General features: G+C 43.0%; 1 protein-coding gene across 1 annotated transcript in view; it reads left to right on the top strand.

Moving 5' to 3' along the window:
• The first annotated feature begins 5,148 nt into the window (after positions 1-5,148).
• The window catches only part of THEM6 (thioesterase superfamily member 6), an 18,717-nt gene continuing 9,727 nt past the window's right edge, over positions 5,149-14,138 (top strand). The window contains exon 1 of the mRNA XM_011938224.1: positions 5,149-5,163. Coding sequence (XP_011793614.1) covers positions 5,149-5,163 — 15 coding nt within the window. The remainder of the gene's footprint in view (positions 5,164-14,138) is intronic.

The raw sequence follows: 14,138 nt of genomic DNA, 5'->3' as shown, positions 1-14,138 counted from the left end.
CCATTACTAAATGAACTCCCAAAATATTCTTTAAAATGAGTGAAAATAATCTCAGGCAGATGCAATGAAAGAAGGAATCACAGAAAAAGATATATTAATGTGTGGTGCTATGGGTTGAATTGTGTTGTTTTTCCTAACCACCCCACAAATTCACATATTGAAGCCCTAATCTCCAAAATGGCTGCATTTGGAGTAAGTAATTAAGGTTAAATGAGGTCATAGGTGTTAGCCTCTGATCTGGTAAAATTAGTCTCCTAATATGAAGAGCCACCAGAGAGCTCCATCTCTCTCTACCATGTGAGGACATAATGGCAATTTGCCATCTATGAACCAGAGAGTGAGCCCTCACCAGATACTGAATCTGCCTGCACCTAGATCTTGTACTTCCCAGCCCCCAGAACTGTGAGAAATAAATGTCTGTTGTTTAAGCCTCCCAGTTTGTGGTAATTTATTATGGCAGCTAGAGAGGACTAAGACATATGGAGAAATCAAACTATCATTGAATAGATAGCACAATAAGAATTTCCAATTTATGGGGGCTTAAAGAAAATAAGAGTGATAACACTAGACACATGTGGCATAAAAGGAAAGAGGGAGGTGAGTTGTTCTGTAGTTTTTGCAGAGTTCACAAAGAGGTTCAGATATGTGGAAAAAATGTGGACAGGCACGGTGGCTCACACCTGTAATCCCAGCACTTTGGGAGGCTGAGGCAGGCAGATCACGAGGTCAGGAGATCGAGACCATCCTGGCTAACACAATGAAACCCTGTCTCTACTAAAAATACAAAAAAACTAGCCGGGCATGGTGGCATATGCCTGTAGTGCCAGCTACTCGAGAGGCTGAGGCAGGAGAATTGCTTGAACCCAGGAGGCACAGGTTGCCATGAGCTAAGATCACGCCACTGCACTCCAGCCTGGGTGACAGAGCGAGACTCTGTCTCAAAAGGAAAAAAAAAAAGAAAAGAAAAGAAAAGAAAAAATTAAACATAAAGAGTAAATTCCAACATGCAAAATGATAGAAATCGAGTTTTAAACTTCTATGTATGTATAGAAAAATAAGAGATCAATATTGAATGGTGAAAAGCATAAAAGAAATAAAAAGAACTAAACAAGATGATAGAAATATATCCTTATGCCTTAGTAATGACAACAAATAAAATCACCAGTTCTAGCCTGGGCAACATGGCAAAGCCTCATCCCTGCAATAAAAAAAAAAAAATACAAAAGTTAACCAGGCATGGTGGTATGTACCTGTAGTCCCAGCTACTTGGGAGGCTGACGTGGGAGGGCGGGTTGAGCCTGGGAGTTTTAGGCTGCAGGGAGCCACAGTCACACCACTGCATTCAAGCCTGGGCAACAGTCAGACCTCGTCTCAAAAAAGAAAACAAAAAAAATCACCAGTTCAAAGCTAATTATTATACTGATTTCTTGTTTTAATCTATAAAAAGATACACCCAAAACATAAGACCACAGAAAAGTTAATCATACAAAAAATGATAGAAGATATAGTGGACTTATACTATTCATATGAGATAAATAGACCTCAAGGCAAAAATATTAATAGACATAAATGACAAAATATTCAAGTCACTATAAAAATATGTTAACAATTTAAAATTATATGTCTTCCAGAGGTGCTTCAATATAAGGAAGTAAAAGATGTTGTAAATAAGGGGAAAATTTGACAAAATCGACAATATAATGAAATATTTTAACACACATTGCCCAATAATTGATAGATCGAGAATACAAAGTATAGTGAAAACATTGAACAAGATAATTGACAAGACTGATTGAATATACGGGGACCTTATATTGGGACTTTGCACCCAACAATTACAGATCAGGCCTTCTTCTCAAAGATGGAAAACCACTCAGAGCTTTGAGGGGCTGAGTTAGGAGTATTGCTTGAGCCAAGGAGTTTGAGACCAGCAAGGGCAAGATGACAATACCCCATCCCTACAAAAATTTTAAGGTAGCTGGATGTGGTGTTGCATGCCTATGGTACTAGCTATTTGGGAGGCTGAGGCAGAAGGGCTGATTGAGCCCAGGAGTTCGAGTAACAGTGAGGTATGATTGGGCCGCTGCACTCCAGCCTGGGCAACAGAGCAAGACCCCGTCTCTAAAACAATTGGAGGGGGGGAACCAAACTGAAAATTTTAAAATACTTTAAATTGAACAGTTAAAAATCTATACAGAAATGAAAAAAAAAAAAAACCCTTCAGGATAAAGCTAAAGCAGTACTCAAGGATAAATTTATAAAGCAGTTAGAAATTTAAATGTTTATAATAGGAGAGAAGAAAATTGGAAAATTAATACATTAAACATTCGATTTTGCCAAGCGTGTGAGCTCACCCCTGTAATCCTAGCACTTTGGGAGGCCAGGTCTGGCGAATCGCTTGAGCCCAGGAGTTTGAGACCAATCCGGGCAACGAAGTGAGACCCCATCTCTACAAAAAATGCAAAACATAGATGGGCATGATGGTGCACACCTGTAGTCCCAGCTATTCAGGAGGCTGAAATGGGAGGATGCCATGAGCCCAGGAGGTCAAGGCTGAAGCAAGCCATGATCTTGCCACTGCACTCCAGCTGGGCAACAAAGTGAGACCCTACTTCAAAAGCAAACAACAAAAAAATTCCATTTTAAAAGTCAGAAAGTAGGTATTAAGAAAATAACAAAGTGGTAGAAGTTAATGAAATAGAAATCAGGAGTATGATAGAAAGGCCAAAGAGGTAAATTTAATAGCATATTAGACAATCAGAGAAAGGAAGTGTAAACTAGAATGGTGGGTAGGAACCATCAGACTGAAGATCACAAAATTTAAAAAGAGAATGGAGAATACAGAAAAAGCCTTGATACCTGGGACATGGAGAAAAGGTCTGGCATAGTTGTATATAAGTCGATGTAATTATTGACTCTGTTTCTTCACCCTACGCTATACAACAGCAGTCCCCAATCTCTTTGGTACCAGGGGCCAGTTTCATGGAAGACAATTTTTCCATGGATGAGGCAGAAGGATGGTTTCGGGATGAAACTGTTCCACCTCAGATCATCAGAATCTCATAAGGAGCATGCAACCCAGATCCCTCACATGCACAGTTTACAATAGGGTTTGTGCTCCTATGAGAATCTGATGCCACTGCTCATCTGACAGGAGGCGGACCTCAGGCTGGAATCCTTGTTCACCTCCCACTCACCTCCTGCTATGTGGCCCGGCTCTTCATAGGCCACGGACTGTGGAGTTGGGGACCTCTACTGTACAGTACCCTCTGCCATGTAACTTTGTAGTTCCTCCAGCCAAAGACTTGGTTTAGTTCCCTGATATTCACGTTGGACGTTGTCACATGACTTGCTTCAGGCAATGATAATTAGCAGAAGTGACACAAGCAAAGACATGAGATGAGCTTGTGTGACTGGGATTTCTCTCATGCCCCCACCATCATCCTGAGAAGAAAATGCTTCAGCTAGACCACTTGTACCAGGAGGATGGGAGACGTGTGTTGTAGAACCATCCCAGGAGACTCACGATCTGCAGTGAGAAGCAGAGCTACCCAGCGGAGCTGGGCCTACCCACAGATCCATGAGCGATGATACGAAAATGGATGTTTCACATCAGTGGGCTTTGGGGCGGCTAATTATGCAGCAGTAGCTAACTGATAGACCATGGATCCACTAAGAGAAAGGGACAGACACAATATTTGAAGATATAGGAGATCAGTTTTGAAAACTGATAGAAAATAGCCACGGATTTGAGAAACTCAAAGAAACTGAAGCCGAATTGATACAAGGAAAAATCATACCTGGATACATCATTGCAAAACTTCTGAAACCCAAGAATAAAGAGAAAGTCTTAAAAGCAGCCAGAGCAAACAGCCACAATACTTAAAGGAGCAACAATAAGACCAATACCTGAATTCCAAAAAGATAAAGTAAGCAATGAGAGAAGACAATGGAAGGACATTGTGAAACTGCTGGAAGAAAATCACTGCTAATTCTAGAGTGTTCTACAAAACAAAATACCCTTCAAAATGCAAAAGTAAAGACAAAGTGAAAGAAATACACCCTCATAGAATTTTTCACCATCAGACCACACTAAAGAAATCCAAACAGTGTATGAAAAATTATCTCAAACGTAAGCAATGGAAAGAATATTAGTTAATATAAATGAAAATCTATTGGATAAGACAATAATAACAAGGCCTTTAGGGATATAATATATAGAAGTAAAAAATTTTACAGCAGATTTAATATAATGAATATAAGTAGTGTCAATAATTGTATGCGACCACAATAACACAAGTGACAGAGGAATGAAAGGAGTTAAAAGTATTCCAAGGCTCGAGCATTGTGCTAAGAGGCAATAAATATGAAAATGAATTAAAACAGTTGTGTCCCAATAAAATGTATTTGAATTTCATATATACCTATGGAAGATGCTTTAAGTAAAAAAAAAAAAAAAATCACACCCAGATAGTATTGTTTATTATTTATTTATTAATATTCTACTTAATAAATAACATTCTTAGCTCACAGGTTGTACAAACACAGGACTGCAGCTGGCTGTGGTCTCAGGTTTTGGTTTGCCAGCCCACATATCAGGGAAACAGCAACCACACAAGGCAGCTACCACCACTCAGTCTGGGGTACAAAGGGGAGAATTAATAAAACTGATAAGCTGGAATTCATGAAACTGAGGCACTCCCCAGACACCCCAGGGCAGCTGCCACACTGGGATCTGGCCTCTGAAGAGGGAGGGCAGCTGCTGCCAGGGTCTGAGCCTGAAGGGCCTGTGGCCTGAAACCCAGACCCCCGAGATGAGGCATCCCTGGCAGTGGTTTGAGGTATCTAGCTGGGAGATGAAGCTGGTTCTGCAGAGTCGGGAACCTGCAATCCAGTTTTAGCAGCTTGGTGAGGAAGTGCCCCTGTCAGGTGAACCAGCAGCGTCCAGAAGACACGTGGCCCCAGTGGCACTTAGACTGGAAGCCTGGGAAAGAAACCGGAAGCAAACTGAAAGGGGCACGTCCCCCATCTTCCCCAAGCCTTGCGTGCTTTCTCTGGTGCCCCTAGTGGGAGAATTTAGCACAGCACCAGCTGGCCCAGCAGAAATGGGTTTGCGGAGCTAGGGCCAGCCACAGAGGTGGAGTGGGGATGGCTGGTGTGGAGGTGAGTCAACTTAGGCAAACTGAGTCAACACCAGGCAAACACTAAGTAAAAGAATCTGGTAGAGTTTCTACTGTCAGACAAAAGTAGATGTTGATACAAAAGTAGATGTTGATATAAGAAACATTACTATAATGGAGGTCTTTTCATAATTGCAAAAGGGTAAATCCAACAGGTGGATACAATAATTCTAAATGTGTATGCATCTATTAACATATCCTCAAAATATATAAAGCAAACATTAACAGAAATAAAGATGAAACGGTAAATTTCAACATACTTATTTCAGTGTGTGACAGAACAATCCAGCAAATTAATAAAGATATGCAATATTTGAACATCATTAACAACCTTGGCCCACTAACATATACAGGGCACTGCACCAAACAACTGAAAAGTCACAGTTTTTTCAAGTGTACATGGAATGTTCATCAAATTTTTGTCCATATGCTGGGGATAAAGCAAATCTCAACAACATCAATGACTTGAAATCATGTGGCATGTTTCTGGCCATAATGCAATTAAATAAAAAACTGATATCAAAAAATAAAATATCCCCAAAGCTTTGGAAGATAAGAAATAAATTTATGAATATTCTAAGTCTCAGAAGACAGTCACAAAGGAAGTTGGAAAATATTTGTATTAAATTATACTGAAGCAAGGTACAGTGAGTGACTCATGCCAGTAATTCCAGCACTTTGGGAGGGTAAGGTGGGAAGGTTGCTTGAGCCCATGAGTTAGCAGCCTGGGCAACATAGTGAGAACCCATCTCTACCAAAAATTTTAAAAACTGGTGAGGTGTGGTAGTGCACACCTGTAGTCCCAGCTGCTATGGAGGTGGAGGTGGGAGGATCACCTGAGCCCGGAAGGTCAAGGCTGCAGTGAGCCATGGTCATGCCACTGCACTCCAACCTGCATGACACAGTGTTCAAAAAAATTACACTGTTTCTCAAAAAAAGAATTATACTATTGTATGACCTATTATTACTTGTGATATAGTGACAAAGATATGCTTAAGAGAAACTTGTGATCTAAAATCATCTATTAATGGGAAAAAGTCTGAAAGACAGAGATCTGAGTATCTACTTTAAGAAATTAGAAAAATAGCAAATATATCCACAGAAAGAAAGAAATTCAAACTAATAGAAAATTCACCAAAAATCAAAATAAAATGTTGCTTATTTGAAAAAAACTAATGAAACTTATAAATCCTTAGAAAGACTGATCATGACTAAGAAGGCACAAATGATCAATATCATGAATAAAAAGATGACATCTCTAGACTAAAAAACATAAAAAGATACCATCTAGGGCTAGGTAAAAAGTTCTTAAAGTTGACACCAAAAGCTGAATCCATAGAAGGAGCAATTGATAAACTGGACCTCACCAACATTAAGACCTTTGCTTTGCTATTGACTCTGTTATTAGGATGAAAAGACAAGCCATAGACTAGGAGAAAATATTTACAAGCCACAGTCTGACAAAGAAGAGTTTTATCTAAAATATATAAAGAACTCTTAAAACTCAACAGTAAAAAAAAAAAAAAAAAAAAAATCAATGAGAACATGGATGAGGCATATAAACAGACATTTTGTCAGCAAGCAGATATGGGTGGCAAATAAGCAGATTAAAAATTAATCAACATCCTTATCCTTTATAAAATGCAAATTTAAGCCACAATGAGATATCACCACATACCTATGAGAATGGCTAGAATAAAAAATAGTGACAACACCAAATCCTGAAAAGGATGCAGAGTAACTGGATCACTCATACACGGCTGGTGAAAATTTAAAATGGTACAGCCACTGTGGAAAACAGTTTGACGGTTTCTTATAAAAATGAACATACAACTACCATGCATTTCATAACTCAAGCTCCACCAGACATTTGGAGAAAGCTTCAGAAACTGGAATCTTACCCCAAGACACCTCAGGTGACATGGATAGTGGAGGCCTTTAAGGTTTTTAACAATAAGGACCAGGCAGAGGAGGAAAAAAAGGATGAGAGAATGAAAAAGGCGGCAAAAATTTTGGCTGCCGTAATTACAGGTCTGCCTCAAGATGACCCTAGGCAACAGAAACACTCCAGACAAGGGGCGACCAGACCTCAACCAGCAGCAATAGGACTGAGGCACAACCACTGTTCTTATTATAAGAAGGAGGGGCACCAGGAAAGGGACTGTTCATTCCATCCTGGGAAGTCATGACAGAATGCACCTCCCCAACCCACTCCTCTTGATGCTAGACTCTTGGATGAAAAGGCCACCTTCTCTGTTGGTTAGAGCCCAAGTGCTCACCCAGCTGCAGTCCTGATGAGTTCTGTCAGCATCACCACTGCAAAGCCTCAACATGGCACTCTCAACGTGGCAGGTAGGAAACTTGAATAACTATTGGATACTGGGACCACCTACTTTGTTCTGACCCAACCTGTGGGACCTCTGCAATGCCAACTGTATGGTGATGGAAATAGATGGCCAGGAGAAGTTAAAATGATTTGCCTTTCTTTTGACTTGTGAAATTGGATTTAAGGCTATTACTCATTATTTCCTCTGTTCCTGAGAGTTCCCTTCCTTTAATAGGTCATGATTTATTATCCAACCTGGGAGCCTCAGTTTCCCTCCAGGGGAATGCAATATAAGTCTTAGTACCTCTAGAGAAGGGAATCCATTTACTGACCTTTTTGGCTCCCCTTAAAGGCCCAGATCTCCCAGACACAGGTTTGATACCCAGGGTACATACTTACCCCAGAAGCCAGGATGCTTGCCCCAGACTGAAAGCCGGCCATCACTTCACTACTAGTCTCTGGTAGTAGAAGACAGCTGCATGGATTTCTGCGGATGACTGGTTTCTGCTGGGTTTAGATCCTAAACTTTGGCCTCATACTTAAACCCACTCAAGTGTAGAGAAAAACAACCATCCCACTGGGTGGAAGCCTTTCTTCCTATCTGTATATGAGAGGTTCAGGCAAGTCCTCGATATTCTAATTCCAACTGGAGTCCATCCAATGGCCAGTGGTTACTTTTCAAACAATGGGACTGAGTAGCCCAGAGGAGGCCCAGCTGACTTAGGGCAGTGGTAGCCATCAGCCTGCTGGTCAAAGAGACCTCTTAACTCACACAAGGGAGAGATTTATTACAACAATGGGGAGCACAAGTTCTAATTGCAGAACAATGATCTATTCCTCAAAGCCAACATACGGTGCATGAAATGGGGAATGTCCCTCGTACGGGACTAGAAAAAATTTGCAAGGTTTAAAAGAACCACTTCAAGCAGAAAGACAAAGTTCCCGCCAAAGATTAGGAGATCATTTTTGATGGCGGACATTGTTAAGCCTCCAGAACCTGTACTTTGAAAATGGTTAACAGATAAGCCAATTTGGATAGAACAATGGCCGCTAAGTAAAGAGAAACTGGAGGCGTTAGAGGAATTAGTTACTGAACAATTAGGAAATGGGCACAGAGCTCCAACATGTTCCCCCTTGGAATTCTCCAGTTTTCGTAATTAAGAAAAAATCAGGTAAATGGAGAATCTTAACTGACTTAAGAGCCATCAATTCCGTTATACAACCTATGGGAGCATTACAGCCAGGATTGCCTTCTCCTGCTGTAATTCCAAAACATTGGCCTTTAATAGTCATAGATTTAAAAGACTGTTTCTTTACTATCCTCTTAGCTGAGCAAGACTGTGAACGGTTTGCATTTACAGTTCCTGCGGTAAACAACCTGCAGCCTGCTAAGCGTTTTCACTGTTTCACAGATGGGTCTAGAAATTGTAAAGCTTCTATTCTGGATCAAAAGGTAAAGTTTTTCAGACGCCCTATACTTCAGCTCAAAAAGTGGAGCTTGCAGCTGTAATTGAGGCATTGACTGCTTTTGATATGCCCATTAATGTGATTTCTGATTCTCCATACATGGTTCATTCCACACAGTTAATTGAAAATGCTCAGTTACGATTTCATACAGATGAACAACTGATGACTTTATTTACCCAATTGCAAACTGCAGTTAGGCACAGAATGCACCCTTTCACCCTTTCATCACTCACATTAGGGCTCATACACCTCTTCCAGGACCTTTGACTGAAGGGAATCAAATGGCTGATCGCCTAGTTGCTAATGCAACATCTAATGCTAGATGTTTTCACAATTTAACCCATGTGAATGCCTCTGGTCTCAAACGCAGATACAGCATTACCTGCAAAGAAGCTAAAACTATTATCTAGCAATGCCCAACTTGCCAAATGGTACATTCCTCATCTTCTACAGGGAGTTAATCCTCAAGGATTGGAACTTAACTCTCTTTGGCAAATGGATGTCACACATGTTCCCTCATTTGGGAGACTAGCTTACGTACGTGTGTGTGTGGACACCTTTTTTTCACTTTGTCTGGGCTACATGCCAATCAGGAGAGTCTTCTGCCTGTGTAAAACATCATCTTTTGCAGTGTTTTGCGGTGATGGGCATTCTAGCTTCTATTAAAACAGATAATGCCACAGGCTACACTAGCCAAGCTCTAACTACATTTTTATCTATGTGGAATATTAAACACATTATGGTATCCCATACAATTCTCAAGGACAAGCCATAGTGGAAAGAATGAATCTCTCCCTAAAACAGCAGTTGCAAAAGCTGGGGGCAGGTGGGGGGAATAGAGAATATGGAACACCATAGATGCAACTGAATCTAGCATTATTAACTTCAAATTTTTTGAGCCTGCCCAAAGGCCAGATGTTACCAGCAGCTGAACAGCATCTCCAGAAACCAGCTGCAAAGACAGAAACAGAACAATTGATTTGGTGGAGAGATCTAATAACAAAAAGTTGGGAAACAGGTAAAATAATAACGTGGGGTAGAGGTTATGCTTGTATTTCTCCAGGCCAAAATCAGCAGCCGATTTGGACACCATCAAGACACCTGAAACCTTATCATGAGCCAGATGCCGAGGAAGAGATTCTGGGAGGAACCCGAGGAACCCCCGGTTGCAGCCATGTTGAGACTGACACTGAGGAGGACCCCCAACTGTCACGAGCAGCACCCGTTGAACACAGTCACCCGCCTGGGGACAGATGAAGAAGCTGTCACCGATGGCACAAGAAAACCTGAGGAAAGCAGGACAGCCAGTCCCAGTGAGTCATTTAATGGTGGCTATGATAGTGATGATCACCACTGCCATGAGTTTTCCTTCAACAAGGGCTGACACGGAGAACAGTTAAACTAATTGGGCATATTTATCAATCTTGGCTGGCAATGATGCCTGGATGTAATCACCCTATGACACAGTTACACATGCTTTCTGATCTCACTTTTTACCATAATAAATCTGCTCCTATAATTGAGGCATACCGCTCTCAAAAACCTATTTGTAAAAAGAATTGGACCCAGTTAGAAAAAATGAACTTACTTGTTTAGGAAGATTGCTTTGCAGAACAGGCAGAGGTGCTGCACAACGATTCCTATGGAATCATTATTAATTGGTCCCCTAAGGGGATGTTTAGCTTGAACTGCCCCTCTCAGTCTGCGTGCCACGGCCACACTATGTTCAGCTGGTCTGAACAAAATGTCAGATGGTAGAAATGATAAGAAGTATGACAAGAGTTCCTATTATCTTGAACCGTGGCGGTATAGTAGCACCTCAGCCTCAAATGATATGGCCCATTGTAGGAGCTAAATACAAGGATTTGTGGCTTAATAAGATCAAAATTTGGGAAAGAATAAAAAAGCATCTAGAAGGACACTCTACAAACTTGTTTTTGGATATTGTAAAATTAAAAGAACAAATATTTAAAGCATCCCAGGCACACCTGACCTTAATGCCAGAAACTGGAGTGCTTGAAGGAGCTGCAGACAGATTAGCAGCTAGTAACCCATTAAAATGGATAAAAACACTTGGAAGCTCTGTGATTTCAATGACGATTGTGCTTTTAATCTGTGTTGTCTTTGTACAGTCTGCAGATGCGGATCCTGACTCCTGCAAGAAGTAGCTCACTGTGACAAAGCTGCCCTGGCTTTTATTGCTTTGCAAATCAAAGAAGGGGGACATGTTGGGAACAGCCCCCCAAACTCTGGCCACAAACTGGCCATAAACAAAATCTCTGCAGCACTGTGACATGTTCATGATGGCCATGACGCCCACGCTGGAAGGTTGTGGGTTTACCAGAATGAGGGCAAGGAACACCTGGCCCACCCAGGGCAGAAAAACCTCGTAAAGGCATTCTTAAACCACAAACAATAGCATGAGTGATCTGTGCCTTAAGGACATGCTCCTGCTGCAGATAACTAGCCAGACCCATCCCTTGATTTGGCCCATCCCTTTGTTTCCCATAAGGGATACTTTTAGTTAATCTAACATCTATAGAAACAATGCTAATGACTGGCTTGCTGTTAATAAATACGTGGGTAAACCTCTGTTCGGAGCTCTCAGCTCTGAAGGCTGTGAGACTCCCTCATTTCCCACTTCACACCTCTATATTTCCGTCTGTGTGTCTTTAATTCCTCTAGCGCTGCTGGGTTAGGGTCTCCCTGACTTAGCTGGTCTAGGCACCCTGGAGTCTGGAACCCAGGCGATGGCTACCAGAACTTACGCTGTAGGCCTATCTCTGGAGGTGACGTCCAGCACTACTGCATCCAGAGGATCCTTGAGGAGCCAAGGAACACCACCACCCTGCTTGCCTAGCTCCTTCCCCCTGCACGGCTCTGTGGGCTTGGACACCCCAAGCCCAGGCCAAGGAAGGGCCAGGTCCAGCACCCAGAAGTCCCTCACCTGACCTTGACTCCTTCAAGTCCCTCAGTAAACTGCCAGTGACCCACCCCAAGCTGCCCAAGTCCATTGCATTAGACTGATGCAACCAAGTGATAGGAAAGGTGTGGGTCCCTCCAGCTTTTGTGGGTGCTGAGACTGCTGGGTTTCTGGCACTGCTGTGGCCCTGGGACACAGCAGTTAGGAGGCCAACCTGGCCCTGGCTCCTGGCTTCAGGGTCCAAGAGGGACAAAAGTATTTCTTGCTTATGTATTCCCTGTGTAAGACTGTAGCAAGGCCAGTGCACCCTGGGAGAGGTTCCCTGTGCAAGGAGAGCCCTGGGGATCTCTCCCAGTCTCTGGGTCTGGGAAGGGGAAGACGGGAGAGGAGGGAACAGCATGTGGGTGGGAGGGGAGCTGTGAGAGCAGAAACTGGGAATGAATGGGTGGGGGCAGGAGCAGAGGAGGCCCGGAGGGTGGGTAGAGACCTTGGAAGCTCCAACTGGTTTCTCATTCAACAATCTTCACTGGTATCTCCAGGGCTAAGCCTCCAGCTGTGGGTCCTTCCGCTGGTAGGATAGGACATAGCGGTGTAAACCAAAAATGAAATTCTAAGCCCTCCTATCATCTGAATGGACCCCTCCTCTCGACCAAGGGCATTCCAGAGTTAACCTGAAACACTAGTTCAGACCACGATGGGAAATAGGTATTAGATATGCCTCACTGTATCCTCCTTCCTTTGGAATTCAGGCCCAGCTGACCAGCAGTAACATCAACAGTCCTTAAGACTGAGAGAACAGACTCTTTCAGTCTGATGAGAAACGTTTACAATCTCTTCTCTCTGAAGCCTGCTACCTAGAGGCTTCAGCTGAAGATGAAACATTGGTCTCCACACCCCTTATCTTAAGCAGACATTCCTTTCTATTAATGCTAAGTCTTTATAACTTTTTATTTATCATTTATTTATTTTTTTGTAGAGGTGAGGTCTCTCTATGTTGCCCAAGCCGGTCTCTAACTCCTGGGCTCAAATGGTCCTTGGCCTCCCCATGGCAAGGATTACAGAAATGGGCCACCATGCCTGGCCAACTTAACTCTTTCGACCAATCAGAAAATCTTTGAATCTGCCTATGACCTAGAAGTCTCTCTGTCACTTCCAGTTGTCCCCACCTTTCTGGACCAAACCAATGTCCATCCTGCAAGTATTGATTGATGTCTTATGTCTCCCTAAAATTTGTAAAACCCAGTTGTAACCTGACCACTTTGGGTACAAATTCTCAGGATCTTCTGAGACCACGTCACGGGCCGCAGTCACTTAGATTTGGCTCAGAATAAATCTCTTCAAACATTGCACGTGTTTCACTCTTTTTGTTGGCAGGGGGACAATGTGGGTGACCAGGAGGCTGCATTCTTTGAGCAATGGCCAACAGGCTCAACGGCTATGTCCTCAGTCCTTTCAGCTCAAGCGGCCACCCCTCCCCGGGGCAGAGAGCTCAGAGCCAAGCCACGACAAGGTGACACTTCAGGGACAAGTGTGATCAATGCTGGGGTGTTGGGAATAGGCCCCCAAAATCTGGCCATAAACTGGCCTCAAAACTGGCCATAAACAAAATCTCTGCAGCACTGTGACATGTTCCTGATGGCCATGACGCCCACGCTGGAAGGTTGTGGGTTTACCGGAATGAGGGCAAGGAACACCTGGCCCACCCAGGGCAGGAAACCGCTTAAAGGCATTCTTAAACCACAAAAACCAGCATGAGCTATCTGTGCCTTAAGGACATGCTCCTGCTACAGATAACTAGTCAAACTCAACCCTTTGTTTTGGCCCATCCTTTGTTTCCCATAAAGGATACTTTTAACCTATAATCTATAAAAACAGTGCTTATCACTGGCTTGCTGTGAATAAATACGTGGGTAAATCTCTGTTGCTGGCTCTCAGCTCTGAAGGCTGTGGGACCCCTGATTTCCCACTCCACGCCTCTACATTTCTGTGTGTGTGTCTTTAATTCCTCTAGCGCGCTGAGTTAGGGTCTCCCCAGCTGAGCTGGTCTCAGCACTGGGGGAGCTGCCCTGAGAGGTAGTGAGCTCCCTGTCCCTCGGGCTATCAAGCAGAGCCAGATGCCGCCCCTGGGAGCTCCTCCTTTAAGGGAGGTCCAGAACCCTGGAACCGGAGCCCAGGCCCAGGCCTGAATCCGGAGCTTGTTTAACCCAGCAATTCTGGGACCCCATCCCGGGTCGCCGGCATC

This window comes from Colobus angolensis, unplaced genomic scaffold (genome assembly GCF_000951035.1).
Source record: "Colobus angolensis palliatus isolate OR3802 unplaced genomic scaffold, Cang.pa_1.0 Scaffold17, whole genome shotgun sequence".
NCBI classification, from domain to species: Eukaryota; Metazoa; Chordata; class Mammalia; order Primates; family Cercopithecidae; genus Colobus; species Colobus angolensis.
This window is presented reverse-complemented; position numbering and strand designations above follow the sequence as displayed.